This window comes from Sapajus apella, unplaced genomic scaffold (assembly GCF_009761245.1).
Source record: "Sapajus apella isolate SASKATOON/1434 unplaced genomic scaffold, GSC_monkey_1.0 scaffold94, whole genome shotgun sequence".
Lineage (NCBI taxonomy): Eukaryota > Metazoa > Chordata > Mammalia > Primates > Cebidae > Sapajus > Sapajus apella.
The window spans coordinates 3,709,626-3,728,853 of NW_022437034.1; the positions used below are offsets into that span (position 1 = coordinate 3,709,626).

General features: G+C 36.1%; 1 protein-coding gene and 1 long non-coding RNA gene across 8 annotated transcripts in view; one reads left to right on the forward strand and one right to left on the reverse strand.

Annotated features, from left to right (window-relative positions):
* The window catches only part of MICU1 (mitochondrial calcium uptake 1), a 236,443-nt gene that overhangs the window by 123,120 nt on the left and 94,095 nt on the right, over nucleotides 1–19,228 (reverse strand). For 3 of the 7 annotated variants that reach the window (XM_032256308.1, XM_032256309.1, XM_032256307.1), the window contains exon 6: nucleotides 8,809–8,820. The exons of the other annotated variants lie outside the window; for them this stretch is intronic. In XM_032256308.1, coding sequence (XP_032112199.1) covers nucleotides 8,809–8,820 — 12 coding nt within the window. The remainder of the gene's footprint in view (nucleotides 1–8,808; nucleotides 8,821–19,228) is intronic. 7 annotated transcript variants of the gene reach the window in all.
* Nucleotides 579–19,008, forward strand: LOC116535394. Its single transcript, XR_004262183.1, has 4 exons — nucleotides 579–736; nucleotides 11,903–11,917; nucleotides 14,739–14,741; nucleotides 18,992–19,008. It is a non-coding gene; the product is annotated as an uncharacterized LOC116535394 (long non-coding RNA).

Below are 19,228 nucleotides of genomic sequence, written 5' to 3' on the forward strand. Positions count from 1 at the left end.
CCTGGTCTACCCATCTTGGCCTCCCAAAGTGCTGGGATTACAGGTGTAAGCCACTATGACCAGCCAAATCCAGTCCATTTCCAGATTTAACAAACTGTCCCAATAATTTCCTTTATGGCTGTTTTCTCCAGATTAAAAATGTAATCCACAACCATAAACTGCATTTAGTTATCATGTCTCTTTAGCCTCCATTAATAAAGAACAGCCTTCTTTGTCCTTCTTTATTTTTTCCTGTAGGAGGTTTATTGGTTTTGATTGTGATTTTAACCATTTAACCACACAATACATGGGCCTTTTAGGTTTTGTTTCTTTCACTTAACATGTTTTTTAGGTTCACCAGGCTGTAGCATGAATCAATATTTAATTCCTTTTCATTGCCAAATAATATTCACTGTGTGGGGAGCTGATCATAACACTGTATCAAAACACTATAATCCAGAATGTTGAAATCCCCAAAGATCAAAATTCCTAAGTCTAAAATCCCAAAAATATAATTTTGGAAAAAATAAAAATTCTTTAAAAGTTATTTGCTTACATTTTTAAAGGGGATGTGAGAAACATAAAAATGTGGCAGAAGATGAACCATATTCACAAAGAAATGGCTCAAAGGGGAAATGTGTAAATGTCTTTTACTAGTTAGTAATTGTATGTGTCCCAGCTTTATAACTGCAGTCATCTGAAATACCCGGAGAACAAACCTAATTCTTTCGATGAGATCACTTAAAAAACACAATGGGTTGGCCGAGCGTGGTGGCTCACGCCTGTAATCCAAGCACTTTGGAGGCCAAGGCGGGTGGATCACCTGAGGTCGGGAGTTCAAGACCAGCCTGACCAACATGGTGAAACCGCATCTTTAAAAAAAAAAAAAACAAAACCACAATGGGTCATCACTGCATACACAGTTGCCCAAAGAGCTGGGATCTTGAGAAATTTTATCTCTCACAAATGCAGAGGAGGTACAAACCAGGTAATTTCTTCATTTATGGAGGAAGTTTCAATGTTTTTACGTAAGTGCACAATGCTTACACACAATCAACGCTGTGATAACGCACTTTCCTGAAGTCAAATTTCTGATATCCAAAGCAGCAGCAGAAAAGTCTGTCCCAGCTTTCAGAGACCCATTTGTTCTCTCCAGACCCCTACCTGATTGGATGGTGCCCACCAACACTGAGGGCAGATCTTCCCCATCTAAATCCAATCATATTCACATGCTATCTCCTCTCCCTAACAGAAACACCCAAAATAATGCTATACCAGGTTTCTAGGTATTCCTTGATCTAGTCAAGGTGACATTTAAAATCACTGACACCTAAAATTAAGTCCACAAGTTTACCCTTGTCAACCTGGCACCCATACACAGCTCCTTAAGCCATACTTAACTCCCATTGATATACTTCAGGGGTGTTATGGAGGCATATTCCAAGGAGAACATAATCTTCCTTATTAGGTTGGTAATAATGTTCATTTTCTCTCACCGCTACAGAAGTAGTTATTTAAATTTTTTGTTCTTGTTGTTTTCCTTTTCTCTTTTTATTTTCTGAGACGGAGTCTTGCTCTGTCCCCCAGGCTGGAGTGCAATGGTGAGACCTTGGCTCACTACAACCTCTGCCTCCCGGGTTCAAGCGATTCTCTGCTTCAGCTTCCTAAGTAGCTGGGATTACAGGCACATGCCATCACACTCAGCTAATTTTTGTATTTTTAGTAGAGACAGGGTTTCACCATGTTGGCGAGGCTAGTTTCAAACTCCTGACCTCAAGTGATCCACCTGGCCTTGGCCTCCCAAAGTGCTGGAATTACAGGCATGGGCCACCATACCCAGCCTGTTTTGTTTTTTTTTTTTTTAATTATGTTATTGTATTACAAACAAATTGTAATATACAGATTTATATTAATGTGTAATTTTTACTGGAAAGTATAACCTAAGGATTTATATTTAATTCAATGTATGTAATAAATTCAAATATAATAAACTGTAAGAAAGAAATTTTTGAATATAAATGTTGAAAGAAATAGAATATACTTCAATTCTATTGTAAGGGTATATAATGTGAGATTAGGTAAGAAATTATCAGTTCAGTTAAAAAAATTTTTGGTAAGGGTCTATGAGAATTTATTTCACCTTCAAGTTCCTGAGGTAAGACTCTAGCAATCTTCAGTATACATGCTAAAAATTATTTAAATAGAATTGGATATTCTTTTTTTTTTTTTTTTTGAGATGGAGTCTTGCTCTGTTGCCCAAGCTGAAGTGCAGTGGCGTGATCCTGGCTCACAGCAAACTCTGCCTCCTGGGTTCAGGCAATTCTCCTGCCTCCCGAGTAGCTGGGGATTACAGGCGTGTGCCAGCACACCTAGCTAATTTTTGTATTTTTAGCAGAGTCAGAGTTTTACCATATTGACCAGGCTGGTCTTGACTTCTGACCTCAAGTGATCTGCCCTCCTCGGCCTCTCAAAGTGCTGGGATTACCGGTGTGAGCCACTGCAACCGGCCAGAACTAGATATTCTTAAAAGAGCCTGTAACTCCATATACCTTACAGAGCATTATGTTATTTTATGTAGCTTAGAAGTTACATTTCAAACTTGATCCCAATCACTTGAATCACTGAAATTAAGGATACAGAAGCAGAATGCAGGTCAAATGGCAAGAATAGCATTTCTATTCAATTTACTGACAAATGTTACCCCTTCTTGGAGAACAAAATTATGCACAATGTTTTAAAGCAATGTGCTCACTAACTTAACAAAATGTAACTGTTTTACTATTCACTGATGTGAATGAACTAGTCTTAAATCTTATTTCAAAATTTAAAATGTAATTATAGGTACACTATCACCAACATGTTCAAATTCCTGATAAGTAAAATCAAATGGATCTTATCACAGGTTTCTGGTATATATCTCAACTGCACCATACCCTGAATATATTTATTTTTCAGATAAGCAGAAAGACTTGAAAGTAAACTTATTACATAGCAAATAATATACTACACATGTGTAATTGCTACGCTTCACAGTGAGTCAAAAACCTGGATTACTTTACCAGATGACTTTATGCTGAAGCACCCACACTTGGGTTTCTGATCAATCACATAAACTTATAAAATATGTGGCTAAAACTGCCAGTGCCATGAGGGGTACAAGGACTGGGATTTGCAGACTCATGAGTGCTAAGTGTACTCAAACAGTAAATCCTAACTAGTTACAGGGTTGATCAAAATAGGGTTAATAATTTTGCCTTCTGGGACTCAAGTAGATGAAACCAAAGAGAGAAATCATATCTAGAAACTTATTATTTCTTCTAGTTAAGATCTAATTTTCAAGTTATAAAGTTCAAAAAACCTTTTTCTATTTAATAGAAGTTGATGGACTATATCTGCAAAATCAATGTTTACATATCATCCAGAAATTCAAAACATCTTTGGCATATAGAAAATCTGATTATTTAAAATAGGTGACATCCTTTATGGGGCTGAAACATTTGGATTATTTTAGTATTAATATTTCTCTACGTTGCTGAAATACATTTCAGTCTATCTAAATCCCTTGAGTAATATTTAAGGTTGTACATCAAAAACAAATTAATGATAATATGCTTCTTCTGGGAAATACAATTTTGGCATGCTATTTCCAAATGATAAATAGTATTTCTACTTAAGGTTGGGGTCAAGGTGTGTGGTGGGGTGTTAGAAAGAAAGAGAAAATTCAGCAATTTTCCCATGCAATTAATGTGCACACTTCATCATCTAGTTGGTATATGGATAGATGCCAAAGCCTTGATAAAACATCAATCTTAAACAATCACACTATTCCCAGTCAAATTTAAAATGCTGCACAGCTAAAATATATTATTCTTATTCCCCACCCCATCTCTGAACTTGCAGAAAGGTAGAATTTGGGGATATGCCAGATAATAATGAAATCAAAATATTTCTAATTTGAAGTAGTTTATGATTCCTCCTTCGGACTCAGATTTTCTTCTAAGCTTTTCACAGGTAATATTGAATTTGGGGCAAACACATAAATTACTGTGCAACAAATTGGAAGGTGAATGCTTAAGATACTGTAAACTTCACTATGCCAGAAAGCAATTCTCTTTTCAGTCCCAAATCTAACCACCCTAGCTGTGAGAACAATTCCAAATACCTGGAATGCAAATGTTTTCCTATCTCATTAACTAGATGGCTTCAGAGAAGATGGTACAAATGAAGATGTTTTTAAAAAACAGATGATTTGATTAAAAAGCAGTAATAAAACATTTTAAAAGTCTACTGGAATGGCACTAACTTTAAGGAAATGATACAACTTTGCTGAAAAGGTTTATTTTAATCCTCAGTATCTGATGAGGTATTATCAAAACTCTAGAAGGAGAAAATCTTCAACTCTACTATGTTCTACCATATCATCTCTACATACTAGCTTCAAAGCAGCTTTGAGCAGGAGAATCTATGTTTTATGACTGTTGATTATCTGCTACCTAGATCTAAGAATTTAATTTTGAGCTTTGGTCACTCAAACGGATCAGTGTTAAAAAGAACAGTCCTGAAATCAGCAGCAGTGTTGGTTTTAGTCACTTGGGTTATAAAAGATTTCTCTACCACTTAATGTAAAAACAATCTCAAGTAAAGATTTTGAAGAATAAGTCAATATAGTGATTTCACCTTCTTTCACTTGGAAAAAAATTTGTATAAGAACAAAATGTATCATAAGAGCAAAAATTAAAGTTTCACTCTGAGGATCACTGTTCACAGCCTTGATCTACACTGTTTTAGTAACTATCACCTCTCGGGAAACTTGATGAAGGAAATTAAAATCAATTTTGAAAGCAAACAAACATTTATAGGTATCCCTTAAATGACCATTAAAGACACATGAAGAACTTAAACATTATACTTCTCATAACTGGACGTGACTGACCTCAATTATAGGTGTTAGCATTTCACTTGATTTACTCTCTTTAGTAAATGCCAGGCACTGTGCTAGGCATTTTATATTTGCATTATCTCTTTAAGTGCTCACTGCAATTCTATGAGGTAGGTGATACTATTACCTGCACTTTATAGATAAGAAAACTAGGTTTAGAGAAGTTGAATAAGTAGCCACAGGTGACAATCCCATTAAGTGGCAGGAGACTCCAGAGCCCAGGTCATGAATCATTACTATGTTACATTGATCAACTGCCCAGGAACATACTGGATATCTATATGGTTCACAATTTCCGGAAAATGTTAATGAGGACAGAATATTTTTGAAGTAGTTAACGATCATAAAATATTTACCTTAGGGCTTAGTTTGTATCTGCTAAGTTAACTTGAAGCTGAAGAAGAAAGTCCAAGCCAATCATGTAAGTGCACATTTTTTTTTTTTTGAGATGGAGTTTCGCTCTTGTTACCCAGGCTGGAGTGCAATGGCGCGATCTCGGCTCACCGCAACCTCCGCCTCCCGGGTTCAGGCAATTCTCCTGCCTCAGCCTCCTGAGTAGCTGGGATTACAGGCACGCGCCACCATGCCCAGCTAATTTTTTGTATTTTTAGTAGAGATGGGGTTTCACCATGCTGACCAGGATGGTCTCGATCTCTTGACCTCGTGATCCACCCGCCTCGGCCTCCCACAGTGCTGGGATTACAGGCTTGAGCCACCGCGCCCAGCCAAGTGCACATTTTTTAAAGCTTTCACTTATTCAGGTATATTTCAATCATTTTGAAAATGTGCATCACTTCAAGTGTAATATTCTTTATACTTTTAAGTTAATAAATGTTAGATTTATCTGTAATTGGTGCTGTTTTCTATTCAAGAGAATTTTTTAAAATGCATCATGCCAAAAACAAATATGCAAATAAAGGGCTATCCTCACACATATGATTTACAACCAAAGATCATAAATAGATGTTCAGGCTAAGCCGAGAATTTGTTTTACCAGAATAGAAGGAGAAATAACTTGTTTAATATCTCTCTTATAGAACTTTATTTGTGTGACCTTAAAACATGCTAGAGTATTTGTGCTAAAAACTAAGAAAAAAGAAGTTAGCCTGGAACTAAAGAAAGTTCTCTCATACCAAAGTGAATTTCAAATCTTGTTTTATGATGCAAAAACCTAAAGATGAAGGTGTAAGAAATGCAATGGTTAGTCATGTTTATGTTTTCAAATCAACAGTGATAAATCAAATGGGTTCATTGATCCCAAATTCAAACACAACATAATCTAAAATAAAAATGGATTTAAAGATATTTTAATAGGAGTCTGAATATTTGAGACAACTAAGTAAACTACACCCTTCTTTGGTGCACTTAATCATTATATTATTATTTATTTCTCAACTTGAATAGTCAAACATATGGGTTAGATGAACAAACTTTAGTAGTGGTGGAACTCAGAGACTGGAAAGAGACATTATGGATACTCCTCACAGCAGTCTAAGTATTTGACAGCATTAATAATGCTGCATCTGAAGAACAGCATTCTATGCTACCAGGAAAACAAAACGATCCCAGCCTTTCCACAGTCAATAGAAACTTAGCATGCAAAGAACAAATCCCCGCAAGGAAGCAAGCAAGAAACAAAATAACTGTTCATTGACCTTTGGAAGCTTAAAGGATTTATACTAGTGTCACCAAAATGAGTGATATTCATAGAACCCAATATAGGTAAACAATTCTCCCACTACCTAAGAAAAAAGTTTATTATTCTTTAATATAAAAAGTTTATTCACAAGATATCCTTAGGAATACAGAAAAACTTGATTTTGAATCCTTGATCAACCAAGGACATTGCCTTCAACAGTGAAAGTTTAAAGAAGACTGGTGCTCTTTTGTCACCTAATGTGGTTGACTACTTAATGCTGCAGATTCCAGAGACTTTTAAGCACCTACTAACTGCTGCCTTTCTAACCTATTTCTAATTAGTAAGGACACCTATCCAAGTCCAGTCATTTTAAATCTTCAAGCTGTAAGCCATACAATTATTAAAGGAGAGAAAGAGTTTTTTTTTGTTGTTGTTTTTTTTGAGATGAATCTCGCTCTCTAGCCCAGGCTGGAGTACAATGGCATGATCTCAGCTCACTGCAACCTCCGCCTCCTGGGTTCAAGCGATTCTCCTGCTTCAGCCTTCCAAGCAGCTGGGATTACAGGCTCCTGCCACCACGCCCAGCTAATTTTTCGTATTTTTAGTAGAGACGAGGTTTCACTATGATGGCCAGGCTGGTCTCTAACTCCTGACCTTCTGATCCGCCCACCTCAGCCTCTCAAAGTGCTGGGGTTACAGGCATGAGCCACCACACTCAGTCTTGAGAAGGAGTTTTTAGCTGCCCTCTACAAACTGTCCTACCATAATTAAAGAACCAGAAGTGGCTGGCCTCAATCACAGGTGTTAGTATCTCATCTGATCTACTTGGTACTTTGTATAATGTTTGCGCCATGGCTGTTCTAAAATAGAATTCCCAGGATTAGAAACATTGATAATGGGAGCATCCATAAATTATTATGACATAATTTTTAATGTATTTGTTGGTTTGGTTCAAATGCTGTTAAAGGAAAAGGTATTTAGGAAGATAATCTATCGTAGCAATAACAGGATACCTAATTTGATGGTTTGGTAAGGGGACTACTAGGAAACACTCCATTTTTGAAACAAAGGAGTACAGGAAAAATGTACTATAAAAATAAACAGCACCCTGTGGTCTTCATTAATTATATCATTAGTTATTTTAAACCAATAGATTTTTATAATTCAGCTTAATTCATATTTAATTACTACCATTCAGCTTAATTTATATTTTTAAGACTGCCAACCACCACCAACGTGAGAGTAATATTTTAATGAATAAATTTTAATAATTTATAAACTACCATTAAAGAGCCCAAGCCTTCAAAAATTAATTCAAAAAGTACTTTTAGGAGTGTCCTTGAAGATCTCCTTTGCCAACCTACAAGTATATACTCTTTTCATGGTTTTTTCCAAATATTTAGTTGCTTTTCCAAGTTAAAGTAATTGATTAGCTCAGAAAAGCAAAATAAGAAAGTCTTTCTAGATATTCCATTTGTTTTCCCTTAAGCCATTTTATTGAACAAAGTGCAACCAAGCAACTGCTTATTTGTATTTATTATGTATGAAATTTCAAAAGAAAAAATACTAATTTTTAACTTGAAGTTACTGTTGTCTCATCAGTCCTGTTACAGTTCAAGTAGGAACATAATATCCCAAATAAGACTTTTCTGTTTTTGTTTTAGAGATAGGGTCTCACTCTGTCACCCAGGCTGGAGTACAGTCGCACAATGATAGCTCACTATAACCTCCAACTCCTGGGGTCAAGCAGTCCTCCCACATCAACCTCCTGAGTAGCTAGGACTATTACTATTTTTAAATGTTTTCATAGACATGAGGTCTTGCTATGTTGCTCAGGCTGGTTGTGAACTCCTTGGCTCAAATAATCCTCCTACCTCAGCCTCTCAAAGTGCTGGGATTACAGGCATGAGCCACCAGGCTTGGCCTCTAAGTAAGACTATTAAAGTGACCCAATTAATTAATTATCTCTTACACTTAATAAGAGTGATTAAAACCATGTTTCTTAACCTTTTGTATAACATACAATGTTAAAAATTCCTTTTAAATCATGCTGGGTATTAAATTCTCAAGGACTTGTGCAGTGCTTGGATTGTTATATTCAAGTATGTTAATTTAAAGTGACAGGAACAAAATCATTCTGAAGGGAGCAGGGGAAGGACATACACATCATGCATTGAACCTTTGTTCCTGAAGCATTACTATGGGTTTTGGAGCATTAATTAATTTAAAGCACATGCTGCTGAGTCAGTACCTGCCAGAAATCCTAATCAGGAGATGAGAAAAAGAAAAAACATTGACATTGTTTGATTATATGAACAAACCAATCAAATATACATATCACAAAACATAATATACAAACAAACAATTAAAACCTGTAATAATATCACCGAACACCTGGAAATAGGAAATGAGGAATACATAGAAATGTTTTAGATATCATCAGCTAGGCACAATAAAACAAAACAAGGATGTCTCATTACCATTTCATGTACATAATAGTTTTTTAATTTCATGGCAAATTAGTTGCTTTGCCACTTATATTAATATATAGGCAATCAAATATGGATGAGTTCAGATAATTAGTAACTAAGGAAGAATACAGAATGGCTCCTTAGAAAAAAAATCTCCTCTAAAATTATGTTGCATTAAGTAAAGTGCTATCCACATTGGTATTAAAAAAGAAAAAACAGTCATTATGAAGGCTGGCATTTGGACAAGCAGTTGTTGTTAGCTAATTTAGCTGGGTACCACTCCAAAATATTTCCAAATATCAAATGGTTTTAAAGGTTTTTTCCATAAATAAACTTCAACAACCATGAAATAAAATTTGATCTAAATTTACTATCCTATTCTAAGCACACTGAGTAGCATTACAAAATTTCTTGACTGAAAAATAGATGGTATGAACAATTTACAAGCCTACAGCTGAAACTTATATGACAGAACCCAAGGGATTTTACAGCTCAGAAATGAGATGAATAACTGTGAACAAAGGACAACTCAGAAATGTGAAATCAAACTGGAAGCCTCTCTTTAGCTAATGGACTAACTAGGGCCAGTTGCTCATTGCAGAAATAGCACAGGAGATTTTTTTTTTTTTTTTTTTTTTTTTTTCTTGAGACAGAGTCTTACTCTGTCACAAGGACTGGAGTGCAGTGGCCCAATCTCAACTCACCGTAACCTCCGCCTCAAGTGATTTTCCTGCCTCAGCCTCCCATGTAGCTGGAATTACAGGTGCCTGCCACTACACCTAGCTAATTTTTTGTATTTTTAGTAGAGATGGGGTTTCACCATGATGGCCACACTGGTCTCAAACTCGTGACCTCGTGATTCGCCTGTCTCAGCCTCCCATAGTGCTGGCATGAGCCACTGCCCAGGTAGCACAGGAGATTTTCATAGCTAATTGAACTGGGAAGGAAAGGACTGTAGAGAGAACAATTGTGCAGATGGTATACTAGTCTGCAGCTTTTCATGCAAACCAAGAAAGAAGATCATATATATGATAACAGAGAACTCCTTTCATAAATTGAGTAAAGGGCTCAAAGTCATGCACAATAGCTATAATTTGTAGCACTAGATACTTTACCTATCATCGCAATTTTACTGAGAATGTAACTGACAGAGAGGTTAACTGGTCTCTTGTTCAAGGTTACCCATCAACTATGTAGCAGAGCCTATATTTAAATACATGACTGTCTATATCTAAAGTCCACACTCTTCATGTCACTCTATTACAGATAAAGAAGTTCAGCAATCCACGACGTTTTTCATACCAATTCAGCATACTTTTATAACATCTACTAACCATTTACACACAGCTGCCAAACAGAGTACTGAGATACTCAAAATGGAAATGCCTTGGAAAATATTTCAGATACCAAAGCCAGATTTTTTTTTTTAGGGTTATGATGTGTAAAAAAGAACTAAATTTGCTAATTTGTAAGAGAAGAGAAAACTGAGCAAATGTTTTTAAAATAATTTAAAGAACTTTGGATGGGAAAGAAGAAAGATGGCAAAATCTGTAACTAAAAATAAAACAGAAAATTCCAGCAGGTGTGAAAGGATAAGAAATCTTGAATTTGTTCCTCAGTTCACTTTTGTAAGTTAATTACATTCTTTTTATTTTTGAGATGGAGTTTCCTCTTGTTGCCCAGGCTGGAGTGCAATGGCATGATCTTGGCTCACCACAACCTCTGCCTCCCAGGTTCAAGCAATTCTTCATTCTCAGCTTACTGAGTAGCTGGGATTACAGGCATGCACCAACATGCCTGGCTAATTTTGTATTCTTAGTAGAGACAGGGTTTCTCCATGTTTGTCAGGCTGGTCTTGAACTCCCAACCTCAGGTGATCCAGCCTCCTCAGCCTCCCAAAGTGCTGGGATTACAGCTGTGACCCATCGTGCCTGGCTTTTTTTTTGAAACAGAGTCTCACTCTGTTGACCAGGCTGGAGCGCAGTGGCGCAATCTTGGCTCACTGCACCTCCGCCTCCCGGTTCAAGTGATTCTCCTGCCTCTGCCTCCCAAGTAGCAGGGATTACAGGTGCCCACCAGCACACTCGACTAATTTTTTTTTTTATCTTTAGTAGAGTTCAGGTTTCACCATGTTGGTCAGACTGGTTTTGAACGCCTAATCTCAAGTGATCTGCCTGCCTCAGCCTCCCAAAGTGTTGGGAGTATAGGCATAAGCCACTGCGCCCAGCCAGTAAATTAATTACGTTCTAAATTTTGCTTGTCTAAAGACTATAATGAGCAGCTCCATTCAAATGATGCTATATTTAACATATAATTAATCAATATTTGAAAGAGTTAATAAATTGTTTAGTTTATAATAGTAAATTGTAGAACCAGGATTCCAAATTCTCTTAAACACTGTGTGATACCAGCTTTCTTATGTCTAATCCAGTTGTGTATATGACCTTTTAAAAATTTTACTACCTTACCTAATACTGTTTGCTCAAAAGAGTAACCTTGATTACAATTAGCAAAGATCCAAGTTTTCAAATACAGATGACAGTGCTCATTTTAAGAGTAATGGCTTAAAAAAAAAAAAGACAGTACTTCTCAAGATGCCAAGTGGTGCTTATGATATATGAAGAAATAATGGAGCCAATAACAGTAAAATTGATATTCTGATTTTTAAATTCAGGTATTAAAATTTATGTAGCTCGTATTTTCTTTCTTTAAAACGAAGTGCTATGTGGTTTCTCAAGTTAATATGAATTTCTAGCTGTACTTTATCACTTTTTTTTTTTTTTTTTTTGCAAGCAAGTAGAATTCAAAACTCTATCAAACCAGAAAAGATTAACTTCAACTCTTACCAAAAAGAAAGTGAAACATCAAGGTTAGTTTTTTGAGCCAACAGTATTAAGCAAGGCAGTAAAATTTTAAAAAAGGTCATATACACTGCTGGATTAGACATACAAAAGGTGGTATCACACAGTGTTTAAGAGACTTTGCAATCCTAGCTGTATGATTTTAGGCTACTTATCTTTTCTGGACTTTCTTTCTTTTTTTTTCTTTTTTTTGAGAAAGGGTCTCACTCTGTTGCCCAGGCTGAAGTGCAGTGGTGCAATCTGCAGCCTCTACCTCCTGGGCTAAAGCAATCCCCCCACCTTATCCTCCTGAGTAGCTGGAACTACAGGTGTGTGCCACCACACCTGGCTACTTTTTGTATTTTTTGTAGAGAAGGGGTTTTGTCATGTTGCCCAGGCTGGTCTTTAACTCCTGAACTCAAGCAGCCTTCTAAAGCACTGCGATTACAGGCGTGAGCCACCACTCCCAGCTCTTATTTTCTTAATCTGTAAAATGATAATAAAAATAGCTAAGATAGTGGTTGTGTGCACTAAATGAGTAATTATGTGTAAGCCTGGCACATAATAAGCACTCAAAAATAGTATTATTGGTGATAATTCCCACAAGACAAATATAGTTAAGCATTTTTCATTTAGAAATTTCACTTTTCTTTCCTTTTTTTTTTGAGACAGAGTCTTGTTCTGCCACCCAGGCTGGAGTGCAGTGGTGCCATCTCAGCTCACTGCAACCTCTGCCTCCCAGGTTCAAGCAATTCTCTGTCTCAGCCTCCCAAATAGCTGGGATTACAGGTGTGCACCACCATGCCTGGCTAATTTTTGTAATTTTAGTGGAGATGGGGTTTCACCATGTTGGCCAGGATGGTCTTGAACTCCTGGCCTCAAATGATCTGCCTGCCTTGGCCTCCCAGAGTGCTGCGATTATAGGCCTGAGGCACTGGGCCTGGCCCAGAAATTTCACTTTAAACCAAAAAAAAAAAAAAAAAACAAACAACCAAACAAACAAAAAACACTGACAACCAGTGAGTGAAAATGGGATTTTAAAAAAGGGCCCAATCATCACTCCCCAAAGTAACATGTGACTTTGAAATATCTGTGAGGAACTTCTGGCTTTAAGGAAATACTTTCGTTCTCTTGGCATCTGTTACAGTGTTTTTAAAGCAAGAATTTCCCTATATAAAGAAAACAGAAATGGTGTATTCTACTTTAAAAATGGGATTCATAGGGCAAATGAAAACACAGCTCATAAGAAAAACTAATAAAATTATATTGACATATTCATATTTAGCCAAAACCCTGAATAAATATATTAATTAACCAAGAGTTCCTATTTGACTGGTTTCAGGTCTCTGGAAGCCAAGAGAAAGGAAAAGAAAGATGTGGCTAATTAGCAATGCAGAATTACATGTCACATTGTAACCTGTTATCTGAATTTGCCTAGACTAGTTCAAATAAATGTGGAGATTCATCAAATCCTGTCCCAGGAGACTTTTATTTCCTATGCCCTAATTTACATTTCCTTGATCTTCGATACATTTAACTCTAAAAGAGAAAATTCCTTAAAACTTACTATATATGTCAAGGAGTAAAACTACACTGGACCTTATTCTAGAGTCTTACCTTATCCGAGAAATAATTACAACTTGAATAAAGCACCAAGAAGTATTACATAATAGGAAAAAAATGTGTTCATATTCCCTTTAGAGGAACCAACAATTTCCCCCCAAAGGAATCTTATTTTAAAGTTCCATTGTTAATATTTTCAAAAAGACCTTTCACCTAGTAAAAGTAAGAGCATGTAGTAATATTAAAGCTTTGATTTTCAACTATGACTTCCATCTGTTCCTCTTCTAATCATATTGTCTGTTATAGACACTATAATTAGTACTTCTCTTTCTTGGTTTTGACTATACTTTTATCTCTTTACAGCTAAATGTGGATAATATTTCATTTTTATGTAAAATGTTTTCTTATTCCGTGTGAACAAATATTCTTGTAGGTAACATAAAGGAGGTAGAAATAAAATACATATTAATTCTTCCAAGTTGGAGAGATCATCAAGGTTCTGAGGGGACTGTAGTTACAAATAATGAAAAAAATTCAGAGGCAGTATTTCTGAAAAGTACAGGGAGAGGTTGGGGGAAAGGGGAATCAATAGGTTGAAAAGAATAAATCTGTTCTCTAAAAAAAAGAAATACATTGTGGTATGATGATAATGAACAATTGGTTTCAAGAGGCAATTTTGCTATTTGAAAATAGGGCATAAACTGCATAGTTTTTAGAAGAGATAAGCGGGCTGCATCAACACTGTGGAAATTGGTATTCTTTGCTTAAGAAAAAATTTTATCTATACCATGCAATTTCTTCTGTAACATTATAAGAAAACATAGTGATGTCTGATGTGGAGAAACTTGCCTATTACATGCAATAGAAAAAGAAAATACAAACTATAATTTCTATCTTTGGTTTGCTGAGGGAAAAACAGGTAAGAGGAAATGGGAAAATAAAGAAGGCTACAAACCACTTGAAATAAATCATGCAAATAAAAGATAGCAACTAAATGATTACATGAAAGAAATTATAAAGATGTAAAATAAAGGCTCCACTTCAAAATAATTGCTTTGTTTATAGGCTAACTAGATGGTAATATTATAAAAGATGATAAATGAAACAAAGAAAAACTATAGTTTCCATTAAAGAAATAATCCAAAATTCATGAAATGACTATATTGACAAAGCTTTAGTAAAATACATGGATACCAGGGGAAGGTGCATTTTTTTTCACAAGAAGGACTCAACACAGGAAGGTGCATTTAAAAAGAATCTATGACATATTACATTAAAACAAAAGCCAGCCGGGGTGGTGGCTCAAGCCTGTAATCCCAACACTTTGGGAGGCCAAGGCGGGTGGACCACCTGAGGTCAGGAGTTTGAGACCAGCCTGGTCAACACGGTGAAACCCTGTCTCTACTAAAAATACAAAAAAATTAGTTGGGTATGGTAGCAGACGCCTACAATCCCAGCTACTTGGAAGGCTGAGGCAGGAGAATTGCTTGAACCTGGGAGGTGGAGGTGGCAGTGGGCTGAGATCACACCATTGCACTCCACCCTGGGTGACAAAAACGAAACTCCTTCTCAAAATAATAATAATAATAATCATCATCATCATCAAAGTTAGAACATATTTTGTATTACCATCTCTATAATGCTATAAGCTATTTATAATAATAATAATTTTCAAATGTCTCCTAAGAGAAAATCTTCAAGATTTGAAGTTTTAAACTTTCAAACCTAGTCTCATATTTTAAAAATAATATCATTTATCTATGAAACATATTCTTAAAACCAATGGTAACCATAGCTGTTACCATTCTTTATACAAGGCCTATGATAGTAGATGGTTTGGAAATGCAACTGACCAGGCAAGTGACAATAATAACGTATTTCGTAACTTTTCTACAAGGGAAGTTGCCAGTATTCTAAAAGTATTAGTGTCCATTAACATAAAGTAATAATGGGGTCTAGAAAAAGATTCACCTACAAATTCAAAAGCTGCTTAATCAAATTCAGTTTTCATTCACAATCAGTTGAAATAGTAATGTCTCATTTACTTCTTTTTTTTTTTTTCTCATTTACTTCTTACAGGGAATCTTCTAGTTAATTAGCCAGATCAGCAGAAAAAAAAAGATTTTGGCAAAGCACAATTATCTGTCAATAACAGCTGGGACACTGTTCCCTATTTTGCATCTGGAGGTTCCATTATTCAGGTACGAATTTAAAACATCCCAGGAAAATGATATTTTTACATTTTTTCTTACTTTTAATGACAAAAGGTTGATGTTTAATTCAATTAGAATGCTATAAAATAAGCTAGTGTTTGTTACTGGTCAAATTTTGGGCTTTGTTAAACAGTGTGCTAAAAGTTAAGATAATGGGGGCTAAGACAATAGGAGTAAATAATTCTTTCTCTAAGCATTTAATAGCTAATTATCTTCCAAATTTAAAAAAAAAAAAGGGAGAGGGAGAAAATTACCCATTTAAAATTCAAAGCAAATCTAAAAGGAAATTTCTCTTGGATGTTTAGCTTTCTAACTACATTTCTGGCCATAATGCATAAAATGTACTATAATATCATTACCACACGAATCTATTTTTTTAACAGAAAATTATCTTAGAATTTGTGTATTCTAGAACCAGCTACTTAAAAATTAAGATTTTCTGAATGAGAGAACAAAAGAATCATGAAGATCTAAAGAAAAATGAGAAGGCCGACAGTTGAGAAAGTACTGACAGTTACAATTATCAAGGGAAGGACTTCATACATAACAAAAAACCATGGAAAACTTTTAAACTGATCAAACACTAAATGAATCTGGCACTCTTCATTACATAAGATTTTATTTTATTTATTTTTTCCTTTTTTTTTTTTGAGATAGAGTCTCACTCTGTTGCCAGGCTGGAGTGAAATGTTGTGATCTAGGCTCATTGCAACCTCCGCCTCCCAGGTTCAACTGATTATCCTGCCTCAGCCTCCCAAGTAGCTGGGACTACAGGCACCTGCCAATACACCAGGCTAATTTTTGGATTTTTTAGTAGAGATGGGGTTTCACCATGTTGACCAGGTTGGTCTCAAGCTCCTGACCTCAGGTGATCTGCCTGCCTCAGCCTCCCAAAGTGCTGGGATTATAGGCATGAGCCACTGTGCCCAGTCTACATAAGGTTTTAAACTAGTATAGAAACTACTTTCTTAAATTTCACATGAAATAATTTATAAAGACATAAATTTGTAAATACAAAAACCATAAAAAAAGATCCTATTTAAGAAGCCTAAACTTGGCCTAAAACAAGACCTCAAGAAGGTATTTGAGGGAAATTAATAAAGGATTTAAATGAAGAACTCAATGTGCATATCATAAGGTAGATAAAAGGAAAATATGTATTGTCACTCATTGCTAAGGCACAAACTGGCCTGCTCAGGGTCAATTCTATACCTCCTTCTATGAATCTCTAATTTCTCTTTCAGAATCTATGCTCCTTTACCGTAAAGTCAACATTCATATGCCTGAGTTTCACACAAGTCATACTTTCAAACATACACTGATATTCCTAAATCTTGCCTTTCCTATTCCAATTTTAAAATTAATGCTTACAGTTCATTTGCAACTATAACCTGTTAAATCTGCCTTCCAAACACAAAAACACTGCCATTTTTGTCACCACAAGGTGGGTACTCAAACACTTTTATTGTATTTTATTCTTGCTATTTTATAAAAAAAAAAAAAAAAAAAAAGAAAAGCAGAAAAATACTAGCAATAAGAAATGTAAAGCTCACAGATTTAATACAACGAAAACAATGATGAAGCTCATCAATAATGCCAAAAGCTGCCAATTCTTTTTTTTTTTTTTTTTTTTTGAGATAGAGTTTCGCTCTTGTTGCCCAGGCTGGAGCGCAGTAGCATGATTTCAGCTCACTGCAACCTCCACCAGTTTCAAGCGATTCTCCTGTCTCAGCATCTCAAGTAGCTGGGATTATAGGGGCCCAACACCACACCAGGCTAATTTTTAGTAGGGATGGGGTTTCCCTATGTTGGCCAGGCTGGTCTTGAACTCCTGACCTCATGATCCGCCTGCCTTGGCCTCCTAAAGTGCTGGGATTACAGGCGTGAGCCACTGCGCCCACCCAAAAGCTGCCAATTCTTAGGATCAAGTAGACCAAATAGTTACTGGGCCACAACAGGAAAAAATTGAAGAGCATACAGGAAACATGAGTTATCATTACAGATTTTATATTTGAAAAATCTCTAAGAATGGAAATCCCCTTATAACACATTAATCTGTTGTTCAACTTGCACATATTCAACTTCTTTGTATGTTTTCAGGTTTATACATATGTATACAAGAGAAGAGCAAACTCTCATGCTACTATGGATTCTTTCAGTGACCAAAAATAGCGATTTGTTAAAATGAATTTGCTATAAGTTCTTACTGACTTAATGAGTCAGACCTCCACCAAGCAACATGTGATTGACTACTGTAATTTTTTGCAAGTCATCAAACATTTAATGTTTGCCTCCTGTCTGCCAGGCCTATGCTGGACTCTGAGTGACACAAAAACAGGTAAGATAGGGACCTGACCCTCCAAAGACTCTGAAATCAGAAGTGTTGTAGTAAGTCCTTACACTGGATAGGGTACTTTATTATAGATAAAGCAGAGACACCAGGGATCAGAGAAAAGATGAAGCTGTCCCAAAGCAGAGTTAGGGCTTTGAGCCTAAGTCTCCTAAAATCTAGTTCAGTGCCCTTCCTTTTTGATCATTCTTTTAGAATATGTGACTTTAAAAAGAGGATATTCACAGATGGAGGCACTTTAGGCACTGTGCCACCTTAATGGGAAAGATAATTTTTAGGCAGGTACCTTAGCTGAGATCTCTCAAATCTTAAGGCAGCTACTCATTATTTCCAATTGTACAAAAGGGGTCAACACTTATCTCTCCACCTTACCATGATATGGAGTTTTATGTAATGATGCAGGAATTGGCACATTTCTGCAAGATCAGTTTCTACTAACCCTGACCTCTCCCCATCTAGACCCTCTTTTGTGATCCTGCCTTTTCCAGCCACTCCATGATTTTCCTTCTGACTTCCTGTTCCTTGTGCTTTGTAGAGCCATGCCTGGCTCTTTCTTCTTTCTGAAGTGCCTTCTTTATCCTGTGTAAAATTGACCCTTTACTTTTCTTTCTGACCCTGTGTAATATTTTCTTTTTGGAGAATTTAGCCTGAAAGGAAAAAATATATTTGACTGCTTTATGAGATAATAAAACTGAAAGTCTCATTTTCTATACCTAAGAATAATTTGTTATACTGTTTATTCAGGTATAAATAATTGAAAATAAATACAGTGCAAACTTATAGGCAAATTTGGAGTTGTCCTCATAATTATTATAAAAGCACTACAAGGACCTTTGTAATTTTCCAGTTAAGATTACTGCGGCCAGGCGCAGTGGCTCACGCCTGTAATCCCAACACTTTGGGAGGCTGAGGCAGATGGATCATGAGGTCAGGAGTTCAATAACAGACTGGCCAACATGGTGAAACTCCGTCTCTAATAAAAAAATACAAAAATTAGCTGGGCATGGTGGCTCATGCCTGTAATCCCAGCTACTTGGGAGGTTGAGGTAGAATTGCTTGAACTGGGACCAGGGAGACAGAGTTTGCAGTGAGCTGAGATTGCAACACTGTATTCCAGCTTGGGCTACAGAGCAAGGCTCAATCTCACAAGTAGAAAAAAAAAAAAAAAAAAAAAAAAAACATTATTGCTAAACACTATCTTAAAGTCTGAGGAAGGTCAAGTCAGGGAAGTGTT